Raw genomic sequence first — 14,728 nt, 5'->3', positions numbered from 1 at the left:
GATTTCCTGTTCTATATAAACCCTAAGCAAGCTACATTAGAGGAAGAGTGATGGAGGATTTGGGTGGTGGTCTCCCTCTACAATATAAGTGATGTATGTTCTTGTAGCATTAGATCTGTTTCCTTGGTGACTACTTGAAGCTGTTTATAAAGCATATCTCAGGTTTTCAACAACTCTGGTCTGAGAAGGTGATGTTTGTGGTCTTCATTACATATAAAAAAACTATGTAATTGTAAGAACTGTTGGTTGTTGTCTGTGATATATAAGTGATATATAGTAAGGACTACTATCTTTAAACTCTTTTTTAATACTCTGTTAACTTGCCTAGTGTGAGTGCCATCTAGTAATGCACTAAGTTGGTTTCACTACCCAGAACTAAATTTATCAGTTGTTTGGCAATTGGGCTTATCTAGGCTTTATCTGTCATGGCTTATGCAGGTTTTGCAATATCTGTCCTTAGAACTTGATAGTACCTTAGTGTTATTAAATCTCTCTAGTGTAGTGTCTCATCTCTACTGATGACTATTCAACAGCTAAAGCACCTTGTGCGTTTCAATTTAAAATGAAAGATGAAATTGCTGCCACAGTCTTCTTCATCACAAGGCTAGTGAAAAGGCAAGACAAGCTGAGCAAGCATAAAATAGAGAAATTTGCAGCTAAGCTAACGACAATACTGTTTGAAAAGTATAAGAATCACTGGTACTTGGACAATCCATCCAGAGGACAAGCCTTCAGGTAAGAGGAGGGGGAATGGAGCCTTTCCATGACATTCAAGATGCAGCAAGTACCCTTTCAATGCCTGCAGCCCTTAAGTTGGAAATAAGTGACACAAAACTGAGAGAACCACATAGCTATCCCTTAAGCTTGAGGGAAGAAGTGTTGTTAACTGGTAAAGATGCAACTATTTTGAAAGTGTTTTCAGTGTGCCTGTGTAGGTATGACTAGAGAGCTGAGGTGGAAATCTTAAGACAATATGCACAAAGTGTCTTGAGTAGCCCTCTGACTTCTTGTATGCAGAATTCAAGAGGTCTTAAACTGTCTTGTGGAATTGTTGTAACTGCTTTTCATTCGCAAAAATTACTCGTGAAGTGAGTTGCTGTGTTTAAAACAAACAAAACCTTGTTTGGGTTCATAAATCAGCTTGTTAGCCTAACTTGCTTGTTGGGGCTACCAGTAAGAACTTGCATCAACAGGCTAAATGTGTTGAGAAAATAAATAGTGAACTTAAGTGTACTTCTGTATAAGCAGAACTTTCAAAGTTGCAGTGAACTCTCAAATCCACCTGCACTTTGTCCTCACCTAGGTGTATAAGGATAAACAAACATCAGACAAGAGATCCACTGCTGGAGCAAGCTTGTGTGGAGAGTAATGTGGACTTTAGTAATCTTGGTTTGCCAAAAGAGATGACACTGTGGGTTGATCCATTTGAGGTGTGTTGCAGGTGAGTTGAGAAGCTGTCAAGTGCCCTGTACAACCTTGATCAACACCAAGCCTGTTACTAGAGTCTTAATGTCTGAGGGTATACTTACTTCCTAGTGTCAGCTGACTACTAACAAATGTGCATACTGCTAGTGCAGAGCTGCATTATACAAATACAGTCACTTTCAGGTATGGTGAGAAGAACCGGCCCTTCACAATTGCGCACTTTGAAGGAGAGGAGAACCCAGAGCTGCCTCAGCAGATCAGCTATGCTGTTGACAGAGCAGCACTAGACTATCATTCTGGCATTTCTTCAGATGAGGAGAGCTTCAACAAGGAGCCGAAAGCTATCCCTACTGTCAGCAATCCTAACAGTGTCTACCAGGTAAGCATGTGGTAATGGTATGTGGCTTTCAGTAAGAGCTAGCATCTGGCCTCTAGGTTCCATCATGAAGGAATGCAATAGACTTAACAATTGATGGCCAGACTGATGTTCCCCTCTTCCCCCAATACATTTTAACATTATCTCATTTCTTGCTGTTTAGTTCAGTGACTACTGCAAGGCACCCATACAACCCTGGTCTCAGTATCTTCATAGGAAGACCTATATGACTGATGGCTCATACTATGCCCAGCACAGGGGTTACAAAGTCTACAGGCCAACAGCTGCTTTCACAGGACTGCGTGTTGATAGATACCACTGGATCAATACCAAGCGGTAGATCTGTGGCTGCACCTGTTATAGGCTGTTGAAACTCTGAACTATGGTATGGGATGGAGGCTGGCACTACAAAGTTTCATAAAAACAGAAAGCACTTACTGTCTAATCTCTATCTCTTACTTTGTACATCTGAAAATTTGGGGTTTTATTATATAACCTTTTAAATGTTTTATTAATGTTAACATAAGATTGAAAATTAGTGTGAGACTCTACTTGTAAGTTAAAAAGGAAATGCATATATCAATAAATCTACTCATGTTTTTTTTTAAAAGCTGTCTGATATGCTATCAGTGCCCTGAAGGGAGTTAAAAAGCTTTTGGTGAAAATGCAAGCAAGTCAAGGAAGATAAAAACATCCTCCAAGTTGCTTTGAATGATAGTCTGCTTCCTTCTGACAAAGGTAGCAAGGACAGCTGCATTGCGAGCAAAACATCTACGCATCACAAGCAGAATCACCTCTATGCTCCCCCTTGAGTGAAGCTTTGGTATACGCAGCTGTGAAAGACTGCCTTGTGGCTCCAGCTAGGCTTTTGCCTCTAGACTATAGCTTACCTGTCAGAAGAACAGGAGAGTGGTGTAGCTTTCCATCACCTTGTAGAATGATGCAGCTGTTATCTCTAAGGATGTTTAGCCTGCCAGTTTGCAATACCGTGGCCCATAGAAAGCTTTTCTCATAGCTCCGGACAACTTGAGTCAAACTGTCTTCTATCTAGTCCAGAACTCCAGACAGATGGAGATTTCCCTTTCAGTGGAAAAGGACTCACTGGAATACTAGCAGGTTTCAAAACTATGCTCTGGGATATTGTTTCCAGTACTGACCAAAAAATGTGGTCTTAAACAATCAGAATCAACATAACTTTGCTCTGTTGACCTGCAACATGTCTTCCTACTGTCTCGTCACCTACTCCATCATTGCCTGCTGATTAAACTGTGGGCATAAGGGTTACAGAAGTGATGTCAATACCTTCTGTCTTGCTGGTTAATCTGGTCAAAATGCTAAACAAACTAGTTTGTCAAAACTTAATAGCTCATGTAAATACCTATGGTTGTCACTTACTGCAGCTGTTTCTACTTGCTGTATTCCAACTATTATTACCTAATAAGCCATGATGGAAAAAACCTTGCTAATAAGTAGCCCTGAAGGGGAAGCAGTTTGTCCTGTAAAAGCAGACAACTAGGAGCCAGTTCAAGACTGGAGGGCTGCCTATGTAAGTTAATCCAAAGAGAAAGAATTGAAACCATGGTATAGACTTTTAGCTAAAATCTCATAGCTAACATTTGCTGTGTCAAGCCATAGGTGCTCAATAAAACGTATCCTAGCTTAACTTTCAAATATGATGTGGATAGGAATAATCAGGAGGCCAAGGCTGTAATCAGCTATTCTCACAGTTATGTCTCAGTCATGCTTCACCATCATTTGGTCCATATTTCTTCAGAACAAACCCATATCAGGCACATGTACTTTTGCACAAGATTTTTGCAATAAACTTGGTATTAATAGGACTTGGTATTAATAGGGTTTGGTAGATCACTCATGCAAAAAGTAAAAATCCTACACTAAATTTCCTTTTTAGAAGACTTCAATTTAAGATCTGTTTTTTAAGTGTGAATATTGCAATCTGTGGGGTGTTGATTAAACTGAGTAAACAAGATGTGAGGAAAGGCTTCTTCATTACTGTAAGTCAGAAGCAGTGTTTCCAACTAATTCTTGCAGCTTTGATAATAGAACTTGCACTCTAGCAGCTTAATCCCTTTATTGTAATCAGTAGTGTTTTTTTTTCCTAGCAAGATCAAAATAAACATCTGTGTATGGGATGAAGGTATGAACAATTGATTCAGCAATTCTGAGAGAATGGAATAGATACATAATTTGTGAAGTTATAGTAATCCAACCACTTCTCAGGGTTGAATATTTGATGTATAATGAGGTAACAGCATTAGTGTTGAGGGTATTCAGTGACTCATGAAATAATTTGAATCTTGTCCTGTGCCTCCATGAATTCTTGTACTAGCAGGGAAGGAAGGATTTTAGGTGACTCTGCTCTTTCCCCACTTGTTTTTTACCTAAACCAGAGGCTGTGGTGGGCAGAGAAGAGGTGATGTTTCATTAATCAGCAAATACTGAATATTTCATGTGTTTCAGGGTTTGGCTCCTGAATTTGGGAGGAGGAAAGACTGTCTCTCCAAGGTTAAGAGCAGGGCTAGTCTTTGACAGTGCAGGACCTGCATTCCTGTATAGGTGGTACTACAGAGCAGCTGAAATGCGGTGACTTCAGAACAAGTAAAGCTCGTCTGGGCTGGGCAAGTTGCTTTCAGTGGTGGAGATAGTATCTCTTGCTCTTGAGGTGAAATTGTGTAGATACAGTTACTTGGGTTGATTATATCTATAGCTTTCACTGTCTCATAAAGTCAGAAGAAAAGTGTAATTGTCAGCTGATGTCTGCAGAGGCTTCAGAACAGGTAGTGGAGTGATACATTAGTCTTAAAAATATTTTTTTTTAACACTAAGCAGACTTATGAGTGATTTTATATTTTGCTTCTGTTCCTGGAAACTCTGAGTCTGAGCTTTTGCAACAACGTTTGTCTTTTCACCACTTGGATATAGCCAGAAATGTCAGTCCCTTAGGCTAAAGTCTTGTCACTTAAATTACTACGTTGCTTTCACTCCTAATTTAATGAGCCTTTAGCATGAAGGGGAAAAATACACTATAGTTAAAAATACAAGATTTACTTCGGCTTAAAGCCTGAGGGCAAATGCAGAGGACCAAGTTAGAACCAAACTACCAAGCCTTCTTTTGAGTACCATTACAACTTTCTGCCTAGGGCTATTTTCTCTTCTAATGCATTTATTTCTTTTACTGAACAGTCTTTCTCCAAACTAGTTATTTCAAGGTAGTAAAAAAGCAAGTCTTCATTGCCTTTACTGTTTAAAAACTGGTGTTCATCCTCTATGATATGCACCAGCTCTTCAGTTAACACATCCACTTTATTCTCAAGTTCTGAAGGGGACAAGTAAGCGCAGGTTTCCTCTTCAAAGCTAAAAGAATGGAAATGAATGCTTAAAATCAGACAGTAGAAATGCCACTGTTAAAGTGATATCTGTACACTTTTCACAAAAGCAGACCAGAAAGAAAAATTTCACTGGAAACTTAACTTCTCTGTTACTGAGAAAGTGATGGTAGCTTACAGAAAAGTAATCAGTCTTTCTGTGACATACCCTGGCATCAAATCTGATCCGTCCTTTATACAACATGCCTAGATGTAGAAGGTTATGGAGATTGGCTTTGTAGTATAAAGTGAGGTCATGATGAAGAGGTGTCGTGATTTGCTTTGTATCAACCCCCCCAAACTGTTCAGGCGTTGTTGTCTTAATACAACAGTTAATAATACCTCCTGTCAAATCAATCTTACCTTGTCCTCTATCCAAAGCTGCCCTTTTCATAGCTGCGCAAAGCATGAAGGAAGTGCTCTTTTTTTTTCACAAGCAACTTGTCATTTAGCAGTTCCTCAAATTTCGTATGGAGCAGGAGATTGTTCTTCATGCGTTATGCAACAAGCACAGAAGTGGACAAAGCAGATTAGTGTTAATTTTAAAAGGCTTTTTATAGAATATTTAAATAAATTTTTTATGGTACTGCTTTTTATGCTGTCTTAATGATCTACATAAAGCCAAATAATTTTTCCTGACATGAGGTTTTTCAGATGAAAATGACAGCTGCTTGTGGAGCTTTTACATTTGAACACAGTTATATTTGCTGGGTATCTATAGCTGAATATGTGAGATCCCACTTCAACTGTTGCACATTTTTCTCTCCAGGATGTGTGCTCTTAAAAGCAAGCAAAAGATTTCTTAGCATTGTATTTAAAACAGTGGCTATGGCCTCCCACAGAATCACAGAATGGCTGAGGGTGGAGACACCTCTGGAGGTTATTTTGTCCAACTCCCCTGCTTAAGCAGAGCTGCCTAGAGCCTGTTGCCCAGCACTGTGTCCAGATGGCTTTTGAATGTCTCGGAGGAGGGAGGATCCGCAACCTCCCTGGGCAAGCTGTTCCAGTGTTTGCTTACCCTCACAGTAAAAACGTGTGTTCAGACTGAATATCCTGTGTTTCAGTTTGTGTCCATTGCCTCTTGTTCTGTCACTGTGAACTACTGAAAAGACCCTGGCTCCGTCTTCTTTACACTCACCCTGCATGTGTCTATATACATTCATACGATTCCCCCTGAGTCTTCTCTAGGTTAAACAGTCCCAGCTCTCTCAGCCTTTCCTTATAGGGGAGGTGCTCCAGTCCCTTAATCATCTTTGTGGCACTTTGTTGGACTCTATCCAGTATGTCCATTTTTCTTCTGTGCTGGGGAGCCCAGAACTGGACACAGTACTCCAGGTGTGGCCTCCCCAGTGCTGCGCAGAGCGGAAGGATCACCTCACTGTGTCCAGATGGCTTTTGAATGTCTCGGAGGAGGGAGGATCCGCAACCTCCCTGGGCAAGCTGTTCCAGTGTTTGCTTACCCTCACAGTAAAAACGTGTGTTCAGACTGAATATCCTGTGTTTCAGTTTGTGTCCATTGCCTCTTGTTCTGTCACTGTGAACTACTGAAAAGACCCTGGCTCCGTCTTCTTTACACTCACCCTGCATGTGTCTATATACATTCATACGATTCCCCCTGAGTCTTCTCTAGGTTAAACAGTCCCAGCTCTCTCAGCCTTTCCTTATAGGGGAGGTGCTCCAGTCCCTTAATCATCTTTGTGGCACTTTGTTGGACTCTATCCAGTATGTCCATTTTTCTTCTGTGCTGGGGAGCCCAGAACTGGACACAGTACTCCAGGTGTGGCCTCCCCAGTGCTGCGCAGAGCGGAAGGATCACCTCCCTTGACCTTCTGGCAATAATTTGCCTAATGCAGCCCAGGATACCGTTAGTCACCTTTTCAGCAAGGCCACATTGTTGGTTCATGTTCAACTTTGTGTCCACTAGGACCCTCAGATCCTTTTCTGCAAATCTACTTTCCAGCTGAGCAGCCTCCAGCATCTATTGGTGCATGGGGTTGCTCCTTCCGAGGCACAGGACTTTGCACTTCCCCTTGTTGAACTTCATGAGGCTGCTGTCAACCTATTTCTCCAGCTTGTTGAGGTCCCCCTGGATGGAAGCAGTCTCCCCTCTGCATCCCAGCTGAATTGGCTTATGTGCAAATAGCTCAAAGTGCTTGTGCTTATCCATATCCCTGAGGATATTTAAGTGTACACCTGTTTTTGATGGTACAAATGGCCCTTCTCTTTACTAGCTCTAGTTTGAGTCATGACAGTTTTACCATCATTGTGCAGATGGGATAGTTAATCCTAGATCTGGGTACTCAAGGGACGGCTGAACAAGTTTTTAGCTACATGTCTTATGAAGGTCTCTTTGCAGAAAGCTAATGCTGTGCCTTCCTTTAGGAGTACCTTTAAGCTCAGGAGTTTAAATGATGTGTAGAGCTTCTACTGACATCCCACAGGAGTCTGACCTTACCAAGCAAAGATTTGGAGAGGCAGGCATCTATAAGCCAGTTTTAATTGCCATTTTGTAACAAAGTAAGAAAATAGGGATGGCGAGCTTTCAACCAGACCAGGTCTCATGATCTTTCTTATTACCTTTTCAAAGGCTTCCATGTCTGTGAGGCTTTTCACTTTCACCTCAAAAAGTTGGGAGATGAGATTTATTTTCTTCTTGGAGAATGGTTCTTCCTTTAGAAACATCTGACTTATCCCATAAGATTTATCACCCTGGAGAACTGCTGACAGATGGAGTCTGAGAGAGAGCGTCTCACTAAGACAAGCCTTTAGCGCCTAGAAAAAAACCCCTGTTTTGAAAACCTGGAAGCAGTCGAACACAATTCTTTACATCTAACGACTGAATAGAGATATTAATAGGGGCAGGGGGGAAGATGGAATCAAACAATAGTAGGGTATCAAGACAGGTTTTCACTTCTGGAAGCCTATTTCATCTGAAAAAAGAACTTTGTTGCTCTCGTGGGGATTTGATACAGACCACAAATATGCTGCATAAGGAAGTTAATATGCAGCTGTTAAAGACAAGATCAGGATGAGAACATAGTGCCATGCATGAGTGGAATCCTGTTTGGGATATTTGTGTTATGTTGGTTTCTAGACAATGCTGGTAGTCCTTACGGCTCATAAGGAGAACCATAATTCATAAAGGGTAGCTTTCAGTAAGGGACTAAAATCACTGTGTGTATATTGGGAACACCTTTGGGGAAAATGAGATGATAATGGGTATCCCCTGCAATATAAAAGTGCACTTTATTGAAAGCTGAATGGAAAGGGTTGCATCACGTCAAGGTGTTATGGAAAGAACACTGCGGTTCCATGTTTTTTTCTCAACAAATCTGTGTCTGGTATAATTATGTTCTCTAAGTCAGGACTATGATTATGAAAGAGCATCCTCTGATTCTCCCATGTACTGGCCAACAGATGGTTAGAATGTAGTTGTCTGTTTTTATCTCCTTAGCTGTCAGTGGGACAAACAGGTATATCTGAGTTAGTGTTGTTTGAATGCAGGTAGAATGTTAATATGTGATATGGTGGATTTTTCTGCTGTCTCGCTGCCTTCACCTAAGGTGAAGCAGTGTTCTTTGAATGTTGAATATGAATCTGTCTGTGAACAGCCACTGTGTAACTTTAATGGCAGTTCAGGTAATAGTTACCTATCTTATTTCATCTCTCCTTTTGATTTTTATTAATGGAAGTTGTACAAAGCTGTTAACTCCCCCACTTCTAAAATGGTAATTTTTTACCAACATTGCTATAATGTAATTACATTTGGAACATATTGATGTACCTCATAAAAAAGCCTCAGAAAGAGTGGGTTGGCATCGTGGTTGAAGTCAGCAGCAGTGATATGAGCTAAGCAGTGCACGAGGAGGAGAAGGAAACTTCCTACAGAACTCAGGCAATCCCTTAGAACGAATAGTTTGTTCTTTGAATTCTGAGAAAGAATGAATACCCAGAGCTGAGACAAGGGCACAGCAGTAGTCAGCTCAGCTGATGCAACTCTTCCAATGGTTTGTCTCAATTTTAGGGAAGTAAAAGATTCAAATTAGAGTGCTGGGGAATACCCATATACACAAGACAGCAGCATTGTCATAAGACTTCATTTAATACTTTATGATGTGAATCTAAAACATTCTTGCATTCTCTGTTTCTAGACAGTTTTATATTTATGTATCATGAACTTTACAAAACTTCTCTCTCAACATCCCAGAGTTTTAGAAATAAATAATACTAAATAGTCAGATTCTGTAATATAATTATAGCAAGTAAAATGCTGACACACTGCTGACTTCTATAAAGCTGACCTATAGAGAATTTGGTAGAAATGCAAGTGGTAGAATTTGGACATGAGAAACTGGGTAACCAGAGCTGATTTAATAAGTGTGCTTTGGGTATGACCCTCACGTTAAACATATATTCAAACTCAGTATCCTAGAGTGCTCTGTTAAGTTTGTGTTCAGATATATCTGGAGCATACAATTAACATTTGAAGATTTCTTATATCAATATTTTCTCCTAGAAAGCATCAAGCATACTATGACTTGAAAAGTATGAAACATTTTCGCATTTTACTTCCTAGTCCCAGAACTTAATGGATATGAAAATATTGCATAGGCTGGCTAGATGTGAAGTTGACAAACCTGATAAAAGAAAGAGTTTCTGAAGGCATTGCCTGTGGCATTACTAAGAGGTATGCTGGAGGCAACACACAGGTTAATTTCTGGAGCCTACAAAGAGAAGGAAAAATACTTCTGTAAAAAGTGTGTATGCGCATCAGGTCTGCAAAGTAAGAGGGATTAATGGGATAAGTTCATTTAAATGTCAACTTTGATTTGCAGTAGGTACACAGAGCCAACAAATACCACATGAAAATGGAGACTGTTTAAAAAAAACCTAGCAAATCATAGTAGTTCATCTTGCCAGTTTTCTAATTAAGTAAAGAAAGTGTACTCCAGCTCTGGAGCTCTGGCTGTAGTCACTATGATTTTTATTATTATTTATTTGATACTGTTACAAAAGACCTTGGAGAGTTTACCTAGACTAAAGCCATAGTGTGCTAAGAACTGTACAAAGAAAATGAGAAAATCCTTACTCCAAGTTATAAAGGAAATATGTTTTATCACCATATTATGCAATATGCAGGGATTAGGTAATGCAAGAATTAAGTTATGTGCTCAAGAAAGATGCCACAATAAATATAAGAACTGACCGTGGATCTTGTGGGACAGAGGTTTGACTTCAAAACAGTCCTACGCCATTGTGGAGAAAACATAAATGGAATTAAATTCCTGATGTTTGCACACTTGTCATTCTCTACTTGATCTTACCTTGGTAGACACTTTGCAGCCTGTTGGCTGAAGAATTTTTTTGATAACTGTCTTCCCTTGGAAGCACTGATTACTAAATATCAGTATCTTAAAAACTTACATCAGTGTGAAATCTCAGAAACCGTAGGATGGAGATGCCATACTGGTATATGACAAACTCTCTTGTAGAAAGGGTTGCAGGATCAACTACTGTTAGTTTTCCTTCTTGAGTTACCAGGGCATCCTGTATACCCTGAGAAGTACTTGCTGTTTCTGCAAGAACAATAGCATTCATTAGACTAATTGTTTTCTATTTTCATTTTGTTTGTCCGAGAGGTAATACTGCAATACAAGTGTATAATATACTGCATTTCTCGCCTCATAATATAATATCATTGTTCAATATAGAATGAAGCCCTTCTGATGCATTATGAATTCTTTTAAGAGTCATGAAGTGCTCGATACCCTTAGGCAATGCCCAAAACTTCACTGTTCCTAGTGAAATTTCTGATAACTAAGGCCTAGAAAAGTGACATTACTTATGTGTGCCTCAGAGCTGATCAGCAGCAAAGTCGAGGATGATTCTGTGTTCTGACTCTTTCTCCTTCACTGGTAGATCACTTCCTCCAAAGAAAAGAGTAACTTTATGATGTCTGTCCAGCAATATCTTATCACAATAAACACAACCAACATCTACCTGAATGATGAAACAGAAATCCTCACATTACACTCAAGTTCTGACTTTCATATAAGGAAGAACGGAGGTGAGATTTACTTTTGTCCAGCCTTTGGTTTTCTAGTAGTCCAGCTGCCACTGCATGACTTTGTAGCTCGTCGTTCACATCTTTCAGAAGACCAAGAAGAAAAGAGGTTTTTATACACTTAGTTTTATCACCACCTGTGTAAACAAATATGGAAATATTGCTTTCCTAAACAGTCCACCTCTTACCATATTTTTTTGAGCAAACATTTCACACATTGGAATTATGTAGACAAGTGAGATGAAAGAGGTAAATAGTTTTGCTGTTTGGAGCATGACATTGAAGTCTAGGCAAAGACGTTAATGTCGCAGAGAAAATACCTTTCTGTCCAAAACTCTTTACATTATCCAATTCACTAGTTTTCTCCTTTTTCATATATCTCGAGTATTATGTGGAAGTCTGTTTAAACAGGAAGAATGGAATGTTCAATTAAAACAAAAAAAACCAAACACAACAAAAAACCCCAAGTCCAAACACTTCTCATTCCCATAGTTCTTGTTTGGATTGCTGACACAATACTCCTTGCAATTTTTCCTAACAAAGTTGTCTTTATCACTGATGCATTTTTATTGATGACAAAAAATATTCTGTCTGCCCTTAACTCTATAAATAGTGACCTTCTATCAAAGTGTCAAATTCCATATCTTATCAGAATTGGTAGGAGTTTTTTTTCCAGCTAATGAATACAACATTTACCTGTTTAAGTGCTCTAAGCCCAGTATTTGGTTTATTATAAGGACTAAGTCATTGCTAATTCTCAACTGTAGGCAAGTTCTTATGCTGATATCGCATGTGGCTTATGTATTTTGTTGTTAAGCAGACAAAAAGGAGGTAGTTGGCAGGAAAAGAAGCCTCTTGTGAGACCATTTTGTGCAGCTCTGTTTGTGCGGCAGCAGTCAAAGTGACTTAAGGTTTTTACCATACACAGAAGGCGTTGTGAACTGTGAATTCAGAAGAATGATTTTGGATGCCATCAGGTGTTCTGTCTGCTTCAGCACCTTGATATTTGTGGGAACAGTATATACTAGTTAATGACTGCAAATAATTCCAGAGAGATTTGTGTCCATTCCTCTCATTGTTCCATAAGCTAACCTTGACTTTTCTATGTAGTATTTGGGCCTAAGACATCAGTTTAAAAATCAACTGTTATGAATAAAAGTTGTGCTTTTTGACTAGATGTCTAATTTTTGGAAGAGGTTTAAAAATGCAGAAGTGTATTGGAATCTCTCCAAGGGGCTAGATAAGGAAACCTTTCTCTGCTGTTCTGATAATTGCATGACTCTTGCACCGTTTGCTGTTCAGAAAACTCTGGGAATTGCTTACAGGGTGATAAGAAAGCAATAAGGCCAACTGGACTGCTTGATGCACTTGGTGTGTGCTCTCTTTAAGTCCAGTTTTGCTACATGAAGGAATTATTTTTCATCTGTTTCAGATAGCACTGTTTCAAACTAAATTTTCTTTTGTCTTTGTTCTTTGTGTTTAGTTGAATTCCAGGATTGTGCTATCCCACTTCATCAAGCTAATGAGTAAATAAACAGCTGTTTACTTCATAGAGAAGGTGCTGGAAAAGGCTCTGAAACACTAACCAATTGATCACATGTGATAGTTCACCTGATCCCTACGAAATCTTTTCAATTCAAAGAAGAAGAAATTCTGCTACTTATCAAGTAGCTGCTGATGTTTCAAGAAAACCCCTTACAGACCTACTAACCCTAAGGATGGAATAAGCTTAGCTCTGCAGATGCATAAACATCATCTAGGTAAGACATATAATTTTATACATGTCCTAGAAAAGCCAAGCACCCATGTAAGTATCCAGTTGTACATGTGAATTTTGGTAATATCCTTTACTTGAAAGGGTGGAAAACTGATATTTTCTGAGCTGAAAAATGCACTTTTAACCTAAAATCTTCCTGCTCATTTGCTCAGTTTCTGTGAATACTTACGTGTTCTGCTGATGGTTAGTCGGAAGAATGCGACTGACTTTTTTTTTCTTCAGAATCGCATCATTCTTTCTCATCTTGTACTTTAACTATAATCTGAGTTCCATCCCACCTCTTCTCTTCCAAACCATTAATGCCCCCTCAGGCAATGCATCAGTATCAAAAAAGAATCATAGGTCACTTAAATTTCCTATGACAAACCAGACTTACTCTTAGTCAAGAACAGTAGGAACTGGTCATCTGCCTTATGACGTATTCCTGGAACCCAGAAAGACTTGGCGATGGATGATAGAGGACTGTTGTTTTGCTGCATCTCATTTTCTTTTTTCTCTTCTTCTGGTCTCATTCTCAACTTCTGCAGATCTGGATGAAAATCCTTTTCTAAGAAAGCTTTTGTTTCACTGGATTCTTTCATCGAGTTCTACAAGGAAAAGTAAGGAGATGTAAAAGTAAGTACCTATAAAAAGCACAATGGAAATTTCGTATTTGGTTCTATGTGACCTTTTCTTTACTCCTCCCCTTGCATAAACTTAGGGTCTGTATTTTAGAAACTTCTGCTCCCTCGCATTACTCAATTGCCAGAAAAAATATTAAGCAGCAAATACAGAAACCTTCAGCAAACTGTCACCTTATGGAGTGAAATTTTCTGGCAGTACATAGTTTGTTTAGGGCAGACACTAGCTGCTTAGCATGTCTTCTGCTGTTAATTTCTCAGACTCTATAATGATTAGCACTCTGTACTAGATATGGCATTTCTGGAGTACCAGTCCTCATAATCTTTCAGAAAGTCTGAAAATAGCAAAAAAACCCTTCCAAAACACTGGAGGGGGGTTGTGTGAAGGAGAGTACCCTATCATGCTGCTCAGTGTGTCCTCTAGAATCAAATCCTGTGGGCTTCATCCTGCTCTTCTGTTCTCCACAGAGCAGATAATCCTGCAGCTTTGCTCTTTCATCTGATATTTGCTGTGTGTGAGATTCTTTGAGGTCCAGATGTTTCTCTTGGAAAGTCTGCCAGAGGTGTTTTCTTTTTTCTGTTGTTTCTTCTGTTTTCAAGGTGGCATTTTTGTTCTGTAAAGAAGAAAACTCTCTTAAGCTCTTTTTCTTTGTTGCCTTGTACTTTCACTTGGGGGCTAGCCTACTTTTGAAAGCTCTCTTCTCCTATCCCTTTCCAGCTTCTTAAAGTATTGCATTCCTAATCTCTACATTCAAACATTTTCTTCATATATCTGTTGTGAATCTCATAGTACAGGACATAATCCACACAATATAGCTGCAGTCATTAGCATTATACCATTAATCTTATGTACTGTGCATACGATGCAGCCTGTTCAATTAGAAAACTTTCGGGATTTGCTGTTTTCTAACCTGCAATGGATCAAAATTACTTGAAATATTCTTCTTTGTTCTTTTATTTTCCAAGAAGGGTTTCAACTATTCCTCCAGCCTTCTTATTTTCTGCTCTCTGAATTTTTTCAGTTCATTGGCTATGAAGTTAGCTTCATCCACAAACTACAGATTGTATATAAGAAAAAAA

General features: G+C 39.2%; 1 protein-coding gene across 1 annotated transcript; it reads left to right on the top strand.

Moving 5' to 3' along the window:
* The first annotated feature begins 562 nt into the window (after positions 1 to 562).
* On the top strand, positions 563 to 2,141 carry BTG4 (B-cell translocation gene 4). The gene is made up of 4 exons (XM_009585870.1): positions 563 to 735; positions 1,304 to 1,441; positions 1,609 to 1,804; positions 1,965 to 2,141. The coding sequence occupies exons 1-4, from the start codon at positions 563 to 565 to the stop codon at positions 2,139 to 2,141; spliced, it is 684 nt and encodes a 227-aa protein (XP_009584165.1).
* Positions 2,142 to 14,728: the final 12,587 nt, after the last annotated feature.

Source organism: Fulmarus glacialis, unplaced genomic scaffold (assembly GCF_000690835.1).
Source record: "Fulmarus glacialis isolate BGI_N327 unplaced genomic scaffold, ASM69083v1 scaffold6139, whole genome shotgun sequence".
Lineage (NCBI taxonomy): Eukaryota > Metazoa > Chordata > Aves > Procellariiformes > Procellariidae > Fulmarus > Fulmarus glacialis.
The sequence above is the reverse complement of the archived record's forward strand: the minus strand, read 5'-3'. Positions and strand labels throughout refer to the sequence as shown.